The sequence below is a fragment of the Sorex araneus genome, chromosome 2 (genome assembly GCF_027595985.1).
Source record: "Sorex araneus isolate mSorAra2 chromosome 2, mSorAra2.pri, whole genome shotgun sequence".
In the NCBI taxonomy this organism is placed as follows: domain Eukaryota; kingdom Metazoa; phylum Chordata; class Mammalia; order Eulipotyphla; family Soricidae; genus Sorex; species Sorex araneus.
The window spans coordinates 326,467,293-326,482,141 of NC_073303.1; the positions used below are offsets into that span (position 1 = coordinate 326,467,293).

A 14,849-nucleotide genomic window follows, 5' to 3' on the forward strand; every position below is an offset into this window, starting at 1 on the left:
TGCTAACTGCACCTATTTAGAGAGTAAACAGAGCCAGGCCGAGGGCAAGCAGGGCTGGAGTACATGGCTCACATGTGCAAGAGCCTCAGTGTGAATCCCTAGAACTGCAGGTCCCCTAAGTGGTTCCTCTTGCCTCACCCCCACACACAGGCATCGAACTCTCAGGCCCCCATGGCCAAGCCAAAGAGTAGAGCCAGGACACTGGTCACTAGTTGGGAAGCTTCATATAACCCCCTCCCCACAAAAAATAGTAAAGATTATAAAGTCAGTGTCACTGTCATCCTGTTGCTCATCGATTTGCTCGAGTGGGCACCAGTAACATCTCCATTGTGAGACTTGTTACTGTTTTTGTTTCGATTATAATGTTTTTTTTTTTTCTTTTTGGGTCACATCTAGTAATGTTCAGGGGTTACTCCTGGCTCTGCACTCAGGAATTACTCCTGGAGATGCTGGGGAGACCATATGGAATGCCAGGGATCGAACCCAGGTCGGCTGCATGCAAGGCAAATGCCTTACCTGCTGTACTATCGCTCCAGCCCCCTAGATTATAAAGTATCGTATTGATAAGTTCTGACAGAGAGACCTTTGAAATCATACCATTGTAGCCAAGGCAATGAACAAAGGAACACCCTCAGATATTCTGCTCATGTCCATCAAGATCCCTGCTTCTCTCCCTTCCTCATTTATTCACGCCAAGGTTTTGGGCCGACCCTGTTTATCTTTTCTCTCTAAAGGTTAGTTTACATTCTGCATAAATTGATTTTTTTTAAATCGAGGAATTTTTTTTATTGACAATTTTTTTTCCTAGAAGACTTACGGTTTCAGATTTTAGATTTAAGTTTTTACTTTATTTTGTGTTAATTTTTGTCCATGATAAAACTTCAATTTCAATTCTTTTTGATATATGGATATCAGGTTTTTCCCAATACTATTTCTTTTTTTTAAAATTTTTTTATTGAGTCACCATGTGGAAAGTTACAAAGTTTTCAGGTTTCAGTCTCAGTTATACAATGCTCGAATACCCATCCCTTCACCAGTGCACATATTCCACCACTAAGAATCCCAGTATAGCTCCACCCCGCACCCCCACACCCCTAAACCCCCCACGCCCCTAGCCCCCCTCCCTTAGACCCCCGCCTGTGTAACTAATAAATTTCACTTTACTTTCACTTTGATTGCATTCAATCCCTTTCACAATAAATTGATTTTTAAAAGGGGCCATACCCACAGGTTCTCAGGGCTTATTCCTGGCTCTGCACTCAAGGATCATACTTGGTGGGGCTCTAGGTACCATATGGGGTTCCAGGAATAAAACCCAGGTCAATCATGTGCAAAGCAAGTGCATGAGCCCCTATACTATGTCTTTGGATTCTTGGATTTCTTTTTTTGGAGGCGGGGAGGGAGTCTCGATTCTTTAGGATGGCATAATTATTTTGAGGTTCATCTGTTTTTACTAAAGGCTCTTTGTTTTTTTGATGCTGGGTGGTATTCCACTGTGTGACTATATACACACCACAACTTGCTCATCCATTACTTAAATAAAATGGGGCTGTTTCCAGTTTGGGACTATTTATAGTAAATGATTTTGTATGCTATGTACTTTCTAAGACTGTGGAATAACTGGATCTATGGAAATATATGCTTAGATTTCTAAAACAACCAGATTATTTTTCTAAGTAGGTAAGCTAGTTTACATTTCTAATAATATAATTGTTCTACTTGCTCTGCATCCTTAGCATCAGTTGATATGGTAGTAAATTGTAGTCACTCAAAAGGATATGTAGAAATAATGTCTGGAGGCTTTACTTTCAGTTCCATGATCACTAATGATTTTAAGAAACTTTCCATGAGCCAGTTATGTAGATTTGCCATCTTCATGTTTACTTTGGTAAAGTGTCTATTCACTTTAATAGTGAATAGACACTATTCACAAAATAAGATCTCATGCCTATTTTAAAAATATAAGAAAAGAACAAACAAAGAAAACAGCATATGTTGCCCAAAGGAAAAGTTGGTCTGGATCTGCTTTCTTGTGTAGAGGATTGGTGTCTGGGTCAGTCAAGGGAGTGGAAGACTGGAAATATACCAGCAGGCAGCAGATCATTTTAAATATCAAAAGGAGTTTATAAAATATTCCTATAAACAATAGCCCAGCAGGTAGGGTGTTTGCCTTGAATGTGGTTGACCTGGGTTCAATTCCTCCGTCCCTCTCAGAGAGCCCAGCAAGATACCAAAAGTATCCCACCTGTATGGCAGAGCCTGGCAAGCAACCCTTGGCGTATTCAATATGCCAAAGTAGATGATGGACCAAGCATGATGACCTCTCAGTGTCTGTGTTGCAAGCTATAATGCCCAAAAGTAGAGAGAGAGTGTGGGGAATATTGTCTGCCATAGAGGCAGGGGGAGGGTGGGAAAGGGGGGGTATATCTGGTATATTTTGGTGGGGAATGTGCACTGGTGGAGGGATGGGTGTTTGATCATTGTGAGATTGTAACCCAAACATGAAAGCTTGTAACTATCTCACGGTTATTCAATAAAATTTTAAAAATTAAAAAAAAAAACAAATAAAAAAAAGAAGGCAAGCACTTTACCCAATGTAAAAAAGAAAGAGTAACAATAAGTCTCACAATGGAGATGTTACTTGTGCCCACTTGAGCAAATCAATGAACAATGGGATGACAGTGCTACAGTGCTACAATATCATGCTCCTTCAAAGTAAGTCTCTCCACCATGATGACAGCAGTCACAGACCCATCAGAACTCACAAGTCTGCTTTATTTTTTTTCTATGCAGGGAAGTTATGAGAGAACTACAAAAATGGAAAAACAAATTGGGCAAATTGGGCAATTGATTATATAACATCACTGTAGCACTGTCATTGTTCATCGATTTGCTCAAGCGGGCACTAGTAACGTCTCCATTGTGAGACTTGTTACTGTTTTTGGCACATCCAATATGCCATAGGTTGCTTGCCAGGCTCTGTCATACGGGCAGGGTACTTTCGGTAGCTTGCCAGGCTCTCTGATAGGGATGGAGGAATCGAACCCGGGTCAGCCGTGTGTAAGGCAAATGTCCTACCTGTTGAAATATCACTCCAGTCCATCAAGGGAGAGGAAAGACAGCAAGTGGACACAGATATAAGGAATGTTCAGGAGAAAGTCACCCTTGTTGTTTCTAAGTTGTGTTCTCTTCAGGACTATCCAATATATCACACCTCAGAATGAGGGGAGTAGAAGCAGCTATAGGGAGAGAGATGGTAGGAACAGGGAGGCACTGGACACATGAGCCTAAAGTGTCATCCAGAGGGATAGCTCTGACTGTCACCTGAGCTGGGCCAATAGACGACCTGAGGACCTGAGGATTGCTGCTCAACAGGGAGAACCACGGTATTATGTATTCAACATTCTTTTAAAATTACTTTCAGACTAAAGCCAAAAGGCCCTGGTTTTCTGAATATGGATGTTTGCATACAGCATGCAGCTATCAACTACTAAACTCAGTTTCATTTTCTAAAGAATGCTTTCCTTACAAATGAACTAAAGATAGTTAGCATGCTGACAGTTATGGTTATCAAGCTATCTAAATTATGTTGCACTGTTTTGCAGCTTTGTCCGGAGAAATGGACACTCATAATTATTCTGCTCTAACTCACCAAGGAACCACTGGTGTTGATAACGCCTGGCAGTTCTTTGTCCTCCTGGGTATCATCCAACTGAGCAGTGGGGTTTTCAGATGTATCACCTGCCTAGTGAGAGAAGGAGAAGTCATTTTTATCCAGGTTTATCTTTCCTTCGTAACTATTGATCCAATTAGACATTACCATACAAACTGTATCAATGCACAGTCATGTATGCACATTATACATCAGAGTAGAGGACTAACATGCATCAGTAATGACATTAACCAACCTGTCCATAATTACATGATCTCTGTATGTCTTGCACTCTAATAGAAGTTGGTCTTGAAAGCCGATACTACCAACTGCTTGCCAAAACCCCGTTATTTTCTTTTATTAATGTCATAATTTTTTCTTCATATATTCAGTGTCTAGCTAAAAAAAAACTTTGTTTGTAATCATGTGAAGGTTATATCCATTAATCATTTATTCTATCAATGTGAAAATTCAGGTGCTGGAATATACAGGAAGGCTAATGCTTTCTCCACAACATGGATGTGGTACCTTTGAAGTCCAGATATCCAATAAGCATTAAATATTAGTCTGCACTGTAATTGGAGTAGAGTGAAAAAGTAAAGAATTTATAATTTTGAAATCTTTGATTATTCCAATCCATGAGCACAAACTATTTTTTGAAGAAAGTAAATATATAGCCTATATTTTTTGAATTGTAAAAAGAATAATCTTTTAAGTAAAAAGATGCTACAAGTAGAAAAAATTTTAAGAAGGCTTGGCTTAGAGAGCCTACCTTGCAAATGTATGGTCATGAGTTTAACCACCTGGTGCCCCACATGAGTCAAATATGATCCTGAATGTCTGCTGGCTGCAGTCACTGGTGCACAAGTTATTTCTAGCTATATGCCATGCTGCCATGTGTAGCAACAAAATTTACAAGATACACAACTAAAAAGAGCTGCATGTGCCACAGCCTGGGAGTGTGAACGCAGTAAGTGTGTGCACGAGAACTGTTGTGAATCTGGCAAGCACCACAATCGAAATTCACATTCAAGCAAGTGTGGCACAACCGAAGAGCACATGTACAGCCACCAACAAAAGAACACAAACCTCAGGGAGAACTTCAGTCAGGTGTGCTAGAACCTGATGTGTGACCCGCATGTGTGAAAAATTACAAAGGCATGCGCAGGAGGGTGCAATGATGTGTGTGTCGTGTTCTGTTGTCTGAGGGCTCTCGGGGAAGTTCTCTCTCATGCGTGACGCTCCTGTTTGGTGTTCTCCAGCCGCTGTGCATGGACCAGATCGGGATGGCTCCTCCTTGTGCTCTGCTTCTGTGTGTGCCGCTGTGCTCTCTTCTGTCTGTCTCTCTATCTCTGTCTCTGTCTCTGTAGTCTCTCCTCTGGTCTCTTCCAACCTGTCTCTGTCTCTGTCTCTGATTCTGTGTCTTCTCCTGTGTGTTCTCTCCTGTCTCTGTCTTCTCTCCTTGCTGTGTCTTCTTCTGTCCGTGTCCTGCTGCCTCTGTGTCTTGCTGCTTCTTCTTCTGTCTCTGCCGTCTCCTTCACTTTTGTGTCTTCTGCCCTCGTTTCTGTGTCTTCTCTGTGTCTGTGTCTCTCTGTATTTCTGCTAGTCTTAGTTTATATAGCAATCATGTAGGGCGGTAACACAAAGGTGGGTTGAACATTAACAAATTAACAAAGAAAGGTAAAACTATTTCTTGAGGAGATTGACAAAATCTCATCTAAGGAGGGGCTAGAGCATAGGACAGCTGTAGGGCGTTCGCTTTTCATGCAGCTGACCTGTGTTGGATTCCTCCGCCCCTCTCGGAGAGCCCAGGAAGCTACTGAGAGTATCAAGCCCACACGGCAGAGCCTGGCAAGCTACCCCCCCGTGGTATATTGGGTATGACAAAAACAGCAACAATAAGTCTCACAATGAGAGATGTTACTGGTGCCCGCTCGAGCAAATAGATGAGTAATGGGATGACAGTGACAGTGACATCTAAGGAGATTACAAGTAGATCTGCTCAAGGGTGGAGTCCAAAGAAGGGTGTGTCAGGGTGTGTCCCTTTCTTCCTCCCTCAGCTAGTAATCCGCTTAAATAGTTATAGTAAATTAACTTCAAATATTTCTAGCAATGTCATTCTGTATGAGCACAGTAAGAGATGCATCAAACTTAAAGTTTGGTTCTTTCTAAGGACATCTCACTATATTTTCTAGACCACAGTCCTCACGTCAGGTTAGTCTTCCTAACCCCTGCAGGGTCCTAGTCTCGTCATTACTTTTGGATCATGACAGCATTTGTCTATGACCATGCTCTCAACTTATAATTGAGTATTGTGGCGCTTTGGCCTGGCCCATTTCGATGCCAGGGTAGCTCACAGCTTGCCCTGGATCTATTCCGTCCCTCGTCGGGACCCTGCTTTTGGGGTGCTAGGAACTAAAGGCAGCTACTAAGAAAGCAGATGCCCAGGAGTAAATATTATTGGAGTCAATTGGCTCCCAAGTTACAAAGCATAATATTAACTGTCTTCCTGTGTCCATACAGAAAGGCCAATGCTCTAAGGTAAACTAAGTTCCCTGTGGCAAGGCTGAAAGGACAAACCCCATGTTATCCTACACGCATGAAGCTCATAGCTCATGTGCCAGGAGTGTGAACAATCCCCATCCCATGCCCCCAGTTCCTTGCAGGGGTTATCAACAACAAAGAGAAGGAGAGTGGCATATTAAGCAAATCTAGAGTGGCTAATTTAGAGCCATTCATACAAAACTTAGAATCTAGGATCTCTAAAATCAAGCAGACAAAAATCCCTAGCTTATAAAGCAGAAAAAGTCACAGACAACTGATACAGTGGAAAAGCTTTAAGCTTAATCTAAACCAAAAGAAATGAATAACTTTCAAAAAAAAAAAAAGAATCACATGTCTGATCACAGCCGAAATCTCTAACAAAGAAGAGAAACCTAAAGGGCCTCCAGAAACGTAATACTGAGCCCTAAGACTCAATATCTTGAGCTGCACCAACCTCTGGCGAATGAAAAGTCAGGAATAATGAAAAATGAGTTTTCCTCCCCACTCATTCCCCTCACTTATTCTTCCCCCCCTCCCCGCGCCGCCCCTCCCGTCAAACAATCCTTCCTATCCAGGGAGTAAGACAGAGCACTTGATTATCATTGAGGCAGGGGTTTCAGTTCCTTGGCAGTCCATGCAGTTCTTCCCACAAACCCATTTAAGTGGTCCTGTGACAACCAGAGGCACCTCAGCCTGTTGACAACTCAGAGCTGGTCTTGGCCTTTCACAGATTCTGGTTGTCCACTCTGTTCCCAAGTATACACCATCAGGAGTGATGGCCCTGTGTGATGTCCACTATTTTTCATTCCTAGGAGGTGAGAATAGCTGTCATTCTCAGTGTTGGGGGGGTCTGTGTTCATTGACCCCATACCCATGAGTCAGGTGTGCTAAGAACTCCACAGCAGGTTCCTAATTTGAAAATATGTGTCAACTCTGACTAAGGGGTGAGTCTGGGGCTGCTGTAAAGTGGAATGATAGGAAGTTAGCAACAAACACCTCAGCAATGCATCCTGGTTGGAAATAAGTTTTATAAGAATCTCTAAGAAAAAATTTAGAATATAAAATCTAAGTTTTGTATGAACTGGACTAACACCTAAAATCAAACACCTGCTACTAAGTCAACAGAAGTGAAGGATGATAACAAAACAGAGTTAATGCTCTTTGTCTGTAATTCCCCCATCCCATTTAATGATACTTTCTATGCACAGTGCTATAGTGCATAGAAAATATCATTAAATGAGGTGAGGGGAATTACTGACAAAGGCTGCAATGAGGACTGTTGACAGCCCTACTGAAGATGTTCTACCTCCAGACTTCAATCTACTTCAGTCCACAGAAAAGTTACTGGAACACAATCTGTGACTAGCAGAATCTACAAAGCTCTACATCGAAACCAACACTCAAGAGAATTCTGGAAGGTACGAGGTGCAAGCCTGTATCTGAACAATCACAAGATCTAGATAGCATGACCTGAATAAACTGCATGTACAATGAAAATAAGATGTATAGGAACTAGACAAACCTCATTATGACTTCCACCCTCAGCAGTTTCCAGGATGAAACAAAGCTATTCTTAAAAAATCCCTCTATCTCTCTGTAGGATAATATGGGGTATGTCCTTTTAGCCTTGCCACAGGGAACTTAGTTTACCTTAAAGCAATGTCCTTTCTGTATGGACACATGAAGACAGTTAATAATATGCTTTGTAACTTGGGAGCCAACTGACTCCAATAATATTTACTCCTGGGCATCTGCTTTCTCAACTCAGTTGCCTTAGTTCCTACAACCCCAAAAGCAGGGTCCCAACGAGGGATGGAACGGACCCAGGGCAAGCTGTGAACTACCCTGGCATCGAAATGGGCAAGGCCAAAGCACCACAATACTCAATTATAAGTTGAGGGCATGGTCATGGACAAATGCTGTCATGATCTAAAGGTAATGACGAGACTAGAACCCTGCAGGGGTTAGGAAGAGTAACCTAGCCTGAGGACTGTGGTCTGGAATGTATAGTGAGATGTCCTCAGGAAGAACCAAACTTTATATCTCTTTCTGTGCTCATACAGAGTGACATTGCTAGAAACATTAAAAGTAGATTTACTACAACTATTTAAGTGGATTACTAGCATTAAAAGAAGATTTACTACAACTATTTAAGTGGATTACTAGTTGAGGAAAGAAGAAATCGACACACCCTTGTTTGGATCCCACCCTTGAGCAGATCTAGTAATCTTCTTAGATGAGATTTTGTCCATGAGGAGTGGTCTTACCTCTTTGTTGATGTATTAATGTTCTGACCCACCTTTGTGGTACCACCCTATGTGATTGTTATATAAACTAAGACTATAGGAGAAGTAGGGGAGAAGACACAGAAATAGGGAGAACACACAGAGGCACGGGAGAAGAGACAGAAGCAGAACAGGAACAGAGATTGGAATAATCTGCAATTGACACTGACCAGCCTGGCACTCATTCCTTCCTTTGCCTGCCCATCTCCATCAGCCTCCCTGGGGTGGGGGGAGCAGTGTGAGACTACTGAACGTGGGCGGCAGGAGAGATAGAGCCCCACGGCCCCCCTCTCTTTTGTGAACACACATCTCTCTAGAAAGGGCAAATAAGTAAAACTGAAGAGAAGGAAATATATTGAAGAATAATAGATGAAAACCACTCACTGCAAATGTTCTACTTCCATAAATCCAAATGGAGGCAAATATCTCCCCCCTCAGCTGAAACCCTTTTACATCTCTAGCTCGGGGAGCACCATTTCAAGCTTCATGTCAAACAGTAGAGATCGTGGGTGGCATGAGAATCACTAATTTCATTATTGATTCCTGAGTCTATCAATTTTCGTTACAATTGTAAGATAAGTAGTCCACAGTTATGATGATTTCCCTACAACAATTACTTTTCTACCCTCCTTAATATTGATTTCCCTTGCTTTATCTTACCAGTTGGCCATTTCTGCAGGGAATTGCTGATATTCCTTCTTCATCCAGGGTTTCATCCAAAGGAGAAGGTGGGCTACAGCAAACATCATTTGGCTACGAAGAAAAATGAAAGTTTATTTTTATTCAGGTATACTCTCCCAAAGCCCTGTGCATTCATTCAGGTATTATGTATATATGCACACTCACACAAATTTATGGAGATCACTTCCTTTAGCCAACCTGAGAGCCCATTGTGAATCAAGCAAGATACTCTTTGTTGGGGATTAGGGCAGGTAATTTGATATCCCCAAAATATATCAAAGTGGCAAAATGATTATTTGAACTTAAGTCACTGAAAGAACAACCAGTGTAGGAGCAGTGCAATATTCCTTTGTGCTTATAAGTAGAGGACAGATTCTCCATATGAATCCCCTTATCTCTGAAATTTCTCTCTGGAAAGCATCTTATCAGATGCTTATAAGCATCTTATCATCAGAAATAATGAACTTAGAGACTCCAGGAAGCTATGTAATAAGTGTACTATATTATTTCTTCCCAAATCTATCCCAAAGTTTAGAATTTTGTAATCCCAAACCTTTATTTCTTATCAATTCTTATTTATTTAAACCAGTACAATGTGAAGTGCTTTAAGTTTTATGCCCTAGATCACAAGTCTCTGGGGCCCCCATATCTATGAAATTAATTCTTTTTCCTGTTAGCATATGTCAATTAAATTATTAGACAAGTCAAATGAATCTAAGAGGAAGAAAAGAATTTTTCCATTCTCTACATGGCAGATACTATTCATTGCTTACCAAAACCTAATTCTTATAAATATGGTCCCCACCCCATCCTCTCTGAAAATTCTGTGTCCAATTTTTTTAAAAAAAACTACCTTCTGGCCTCTCTTGCAGCTAAGGATGGTTCCAGTAACGTTTGCAGGCAATGACAAGTGACTGAGATTCTACTAAGTCACACTTCTAGGAAATTATATTCAGAAGAACAGATAAAGTTGCTACAAATTCAGTGACTACTAGTAACATGATATGAGCAGCCAACCATAGGCTAGCCAACTTGGGAGCAGAATGGAGGCCACAAAGGAAAGGCAAATGGGTGAAAAGAATGAGGCTAAAGAAAAGGAACAACTACTTTATGTGTGTAGCCTTGGGCAAAGGAGTTCTCATGCATTGATTGTGTCAATGTCATCTGGTTTGTAATACAATAGCAAAGGTATGGAAACAACCCAATGCCAACTAAGAATGACTGAACCAAGAGTACTTGTGTAGACCGAACTAAGAATGACTGAACCATAGTACTTGTGGCAAGTGTTATGGAAAATTATACAGTTCTGAAAAAGGACAAAAACCATGCAATTTGTAGCAATGTGGATAGAACTAGAGGATATCATGCTGAGTGAAGTCAAAGGAAAGGGATATATACAGAATGGTCTCTCTCATGTGTGGGGCTTAAAAATACACAGCAAAGCAGTAACAGAGGGCCAAAGGCAGTAATTAAAACTAGAGTGTATGAGGGGTGGGGTGGGGGTGTGCTGAAAGGGAGAAGACTTCGGTACATTAGTGATGGCTGTGGTTTTAGAATTTTGTACACATGAAGAAATCACTGACAGTACTGTAAATCAAAGTACTTAAATCAATAAAAAATAAAACGTGTTTTATTTACTTATTTATTTGTTTAAATTTTATTGAATCACCGTGAGATAGTTACAAGCTTTCATGTTTGGGTTACAATCTCACAATGATCAAACACCCATCCCTCCACCAGTGCACATTCCCTACCACCAATATCCTCGGTATACCCCCCCTTTCTCACCCTACCCATGCCTCTGTGGCAGACAATATTCCCCATATTCTCTCTCTACTTTTGAGCATTATAGTTTGCAACACAGACACTGAGAAGTCATCAAGTTTGGTCCATTAGCTACTTTCGGCATGCATCTCCCATCCCAACTGGTTCCTTCAGCCATAATTTTCTTAGTAATCCCTTCTCTATTCCATCTGCCTTCTCCCCTCCACTCATAAACCAGTCTTCCAGCTATGAGGCAATCCCCCTGGCCTTTGTATCTACTGTCCTTGGGTGTTAGCCTCATGTGATGCTACCCTACACTCCACAAATGAGTGCAGTCCCTCTATGTCTGTCCCTCTCTTTCTGACTCATTTCACTTAGCATGATACTCTCCATGGTTATCCATTTATAAGCAAATTTCATGACTTCATCTCTCCTAACAGTTGCATAGTATTCCATTGTATAGATGTACCAAGGTTTCTTTAACCAGTCATCTGTTTTAGGGTACTCGGGTTGTTTTCATATTTTGGCTATTGTGAACAGTGCTGCAATGTATATATAGGTGCAGATGTCATTTCTACTGTGCTCTTTTGCATCCTTGGGATATATTCCCAGAAGTGTATTGCAGGGTCATACTGTGTTTTAAATGACAGTGATTTTATCTATACTGACAGCTAAAATAAAAGTCTCACCTTTAACTGATTATGAATTTGAAACTAAAATTAAGTAACTATTCTCAGTTGGATAAGTAACTTATAAAGAATAAGTGATTTAAACCCTCCAGGATATTGAAGATAAAGGTATCTTCAAAGATGACACGGAACTAAGCAATCTAGTAAAAATAGAGATCAACAAATGGGACTACATTAAACTAAAAAGCTTCTGCACTGCAAAAGATACAGTGACCAGAATACAAAGACTATCTACAGAATGGGAAAGGATATTTACACAATACCCGTCAGATAAGGGGTTGATATCAATGGTATATAAAGCACTGGTTGAACTCTACAAGAAGAAAACATCCAACCCCATCAAAAAATGGGGCGAAGAAATGAACAGAAACTTTACCAAGGAACAGATACGAATGGCCAAAAGGCACATGAAAAAGTGCTCTACATCACTAGTCGTCAGAGAGATGCAGATCAAAACAACCATGAGATACCACCTCACACCACAGAGACTAGCACACATCCAAAAGAACAAAAGCAACCGCTGTTGGAGAGGATGTGGGGAGAAAGGGACCCTTCTACACTGCTGGTGGGAATGCCAGCTAGTTCAGCCCTTTTGGAAAACAGTATGGACGATTCTCAAAAAACTAGAGGTTGAGCTCCCATTTGACCCAGCAATACCACTGCTGGGAATATATCCCAGAAAAGCCAAAAAGTATAGTCGAAGTGACATATGCACTTATATGTTCACCGCAGCACTGTTTACAATAGCCAGAATCTGGAAAAAACCTGAGTGCCCTAGAACAGATGACTGGTTGAAGAAACTCTGGTACATCTATACAATGGAATACTATGCAGCTGTTAGAAAAAATGAGGTCATGACGTTTGCATATAACTGGATCAACATGGAAAGTATCATGCTAAGTGAAATGAGTCAGAAAGAGAGAGACAGACATAGAAAGATTGCACTCATCTGTGGAATATAGAATAATAGACTATAAGACTAACGCCCAAGAATAGTAGAAATAAGTACCAGGAGAATGTTTCCATGGCTTGGAGGCTGGTCTCTCATTCTGGGTAACTCAGGGAAGGGACCACCAAGTAAAATGTGGTTGGAGGTCATGTGGGGGAAGGGTGAGGCGGGTGGAATACAGACTAGAGACTGAACACAATGGCCACTCAACACCTCTATTGCAAACCACAACACCTAATCAGAGAGAGAGAACAAAAGGGAATTCCCTGCCATAGTGGCAGGGTGGGGTGGGGGGGGACGGGTCTGGGGAGGGGGGAGGGATGTTGGGTTTACTGGTGGTGGAGAATGGGCACTGGTGAAGGGATGGGTTATTGAACTTTGTATGGGGGAAGCATGAGCACAAAGATGTATGGATCTGTAACTGTACCCTCACGATGACTCTCTAATTAAAAATAAACTAATAAAAAAAATAAAGAATAAGTGATTCATATCTTCTGGATATGAGAAACACACATTTGATTACTGGATTTCTGCCCTTGATAATAGCACTGCAGACTCTGTGTTAAACATCTAGAAGATTAGTACCTATGATTTACTGTATGATGGTTCTACTAAACAGGTATTAAATATCTCTAAAAGTTAAATTTATTGAATATTTTATGAGAATATAACATTTCATTTAGACCACAGAAATGAATATTTTTTACTTTGGTCATATTTCCAGTTTGCAGTAAAGATCATGTATTTTATAATACATGAAAACACATTTATTTTTATTGTGCAAAATCAAATATATTGTATTTGATTTTTCTCATTCATCCAGCTACTGTGTATATATATATGTATATTTATTTATTTATTTTAATTAGTGAATCACCATGAGGTACAGTGACATACTTAACAAATTTTCGTGTTTGCGTTTCATAAAATGATTGAGTACCCATCCCTCAACCAGTGTCCATTCACCACCACCAATGATCCCAGGTGCTCTCCCACCACCCCCATTCCATCCCCCACCCCACCCCGCCTCTGTGGCAGGGCATTCCCTTTGGTTCTCTCTCTCCTTTTGGGGTGTTGTGGTTTGCGATAGAGGTATTCAGTGGCCATCATGTTTGGTCTATAGTCAACTTTCGGCTCGTATCTCCCAGCCCGAGTAGGTCCTCCCAACACTCTTCACTTGGTGTTCCCTTCTGAGCTGCCTTTTCCACCAGCATATGAGGTCAGGTTCGAAGATGAAAAACACATTAATTTTGAAAGGAACAAACACTCTGAAGAATTAATGTTAAGAAAATTGGTAAAAAGGTACAGACATATTTGCATGCATAGTATGCAGGAATACCAAGTCAATCCCTGGTATTCCATGAACCTTGGGGCATCACTGTGAGCAAACACTGAGAAATGATCTGGGAACAGTCCCTGAACATTTGCAGGCATGATCCAAAAGGGAAAAAGAAATAGAGACAGAAGAGATAGTACAGTAAAAAATTCCAACAAAATGGGGTTAAAAAAAAAAAAAGAAAAAGAAAAGAAAAAAACAACATTGGGTCAAGATAGCAAAAATACCATTTTTTACTCCCATACAAATCATTAAAGTGTAAAGAGATAAATAAAACCTTTTTCAAAAGTAGAACTAAAACCACAAAACATTTCCATTTGCAGAACAGAAACTTCTGAATCTTCTTGAAAAAGAAAAGGCAAGCAAACATTAATTTTACAAGGTCAAAGGAAAACTTGAGGCTGAAAAAAAATGTACAGAGAAATTTATAGAAGCAAATGCTGATCCAGAGAAACCTAAAATGAAAATGGAAAGTGCAGAAAGGCATCCCCCAACTGAGAAGACAAAGACAAAAGTAATTAAAGAATGTTTATCTGCATGGTGAGGCAAGAAAACCTTTCCTCCCTTTATCATTGAAAAGCAGCATCAGGGGCCGGAGCGATAGCACAGCGGGTAGGATGTTTGCCTTGCACGCGGCCGACCCGGGTTCAATCCCCGGCACCCCATATGGTCCCCCAAGCACTGCCAGGAGTAATTCCTGAGTGTAAAGCCAGGAGTAACCCCTGAGCATCGCTGGGTTGTGACCCAAAAAGCAAAAAAAAAAAAAAAAAGAAAGAAAAGCAGCATCAGCTAAATGTAATTCCAGGATAAAACCCAAGAAGGGGACTGGAACAACAGTACATCAAGTAGGGTGCTTGCCTTGCATGTGACTGAACTAGTTCCCCAGATGTTTCCTGACCCAAGCCAGGAGTGATCCCTGAGAACAGAGCCAGGTGTGAGCTCTGGGAAC

The 14,849-nt window shown here is 40.9% G+C and overlaps 1 protein-coding gene across 3 annotated transcripts in view; it reads right to left on the bottom strand.

The window, feature by feature from the left end:
* The window catches only part of ARHGAP28 (Rho GTPase activating protein 28), a 201,751-nt gene that overhangs the window by 55,104 nt on the left and 131,798 nt on the right, over positions 1-14,849 (bottom strand). The window contains exons 4-5 of one of the 3 annotated variants that reach the window (XM_055127844.1): positions 9,142-9,234; positions 3,653-3,745 (exon numbers count right to left, since the gene is read on the bottom strand). In XM_055127844.1, the coding sequence (XP_054983819.1) occupies positions 3,653-3,745; positions 9,142-9,234 (186 nt within the window). The remainder of the gene's footprint in view (positions 1-3,652; positions 3,746-9,141; positions 9,235-14,849) is intronic. The other 2 variants (XM_004611791.3, XM_055127845.1) reach the window with 2 other exon arrangements.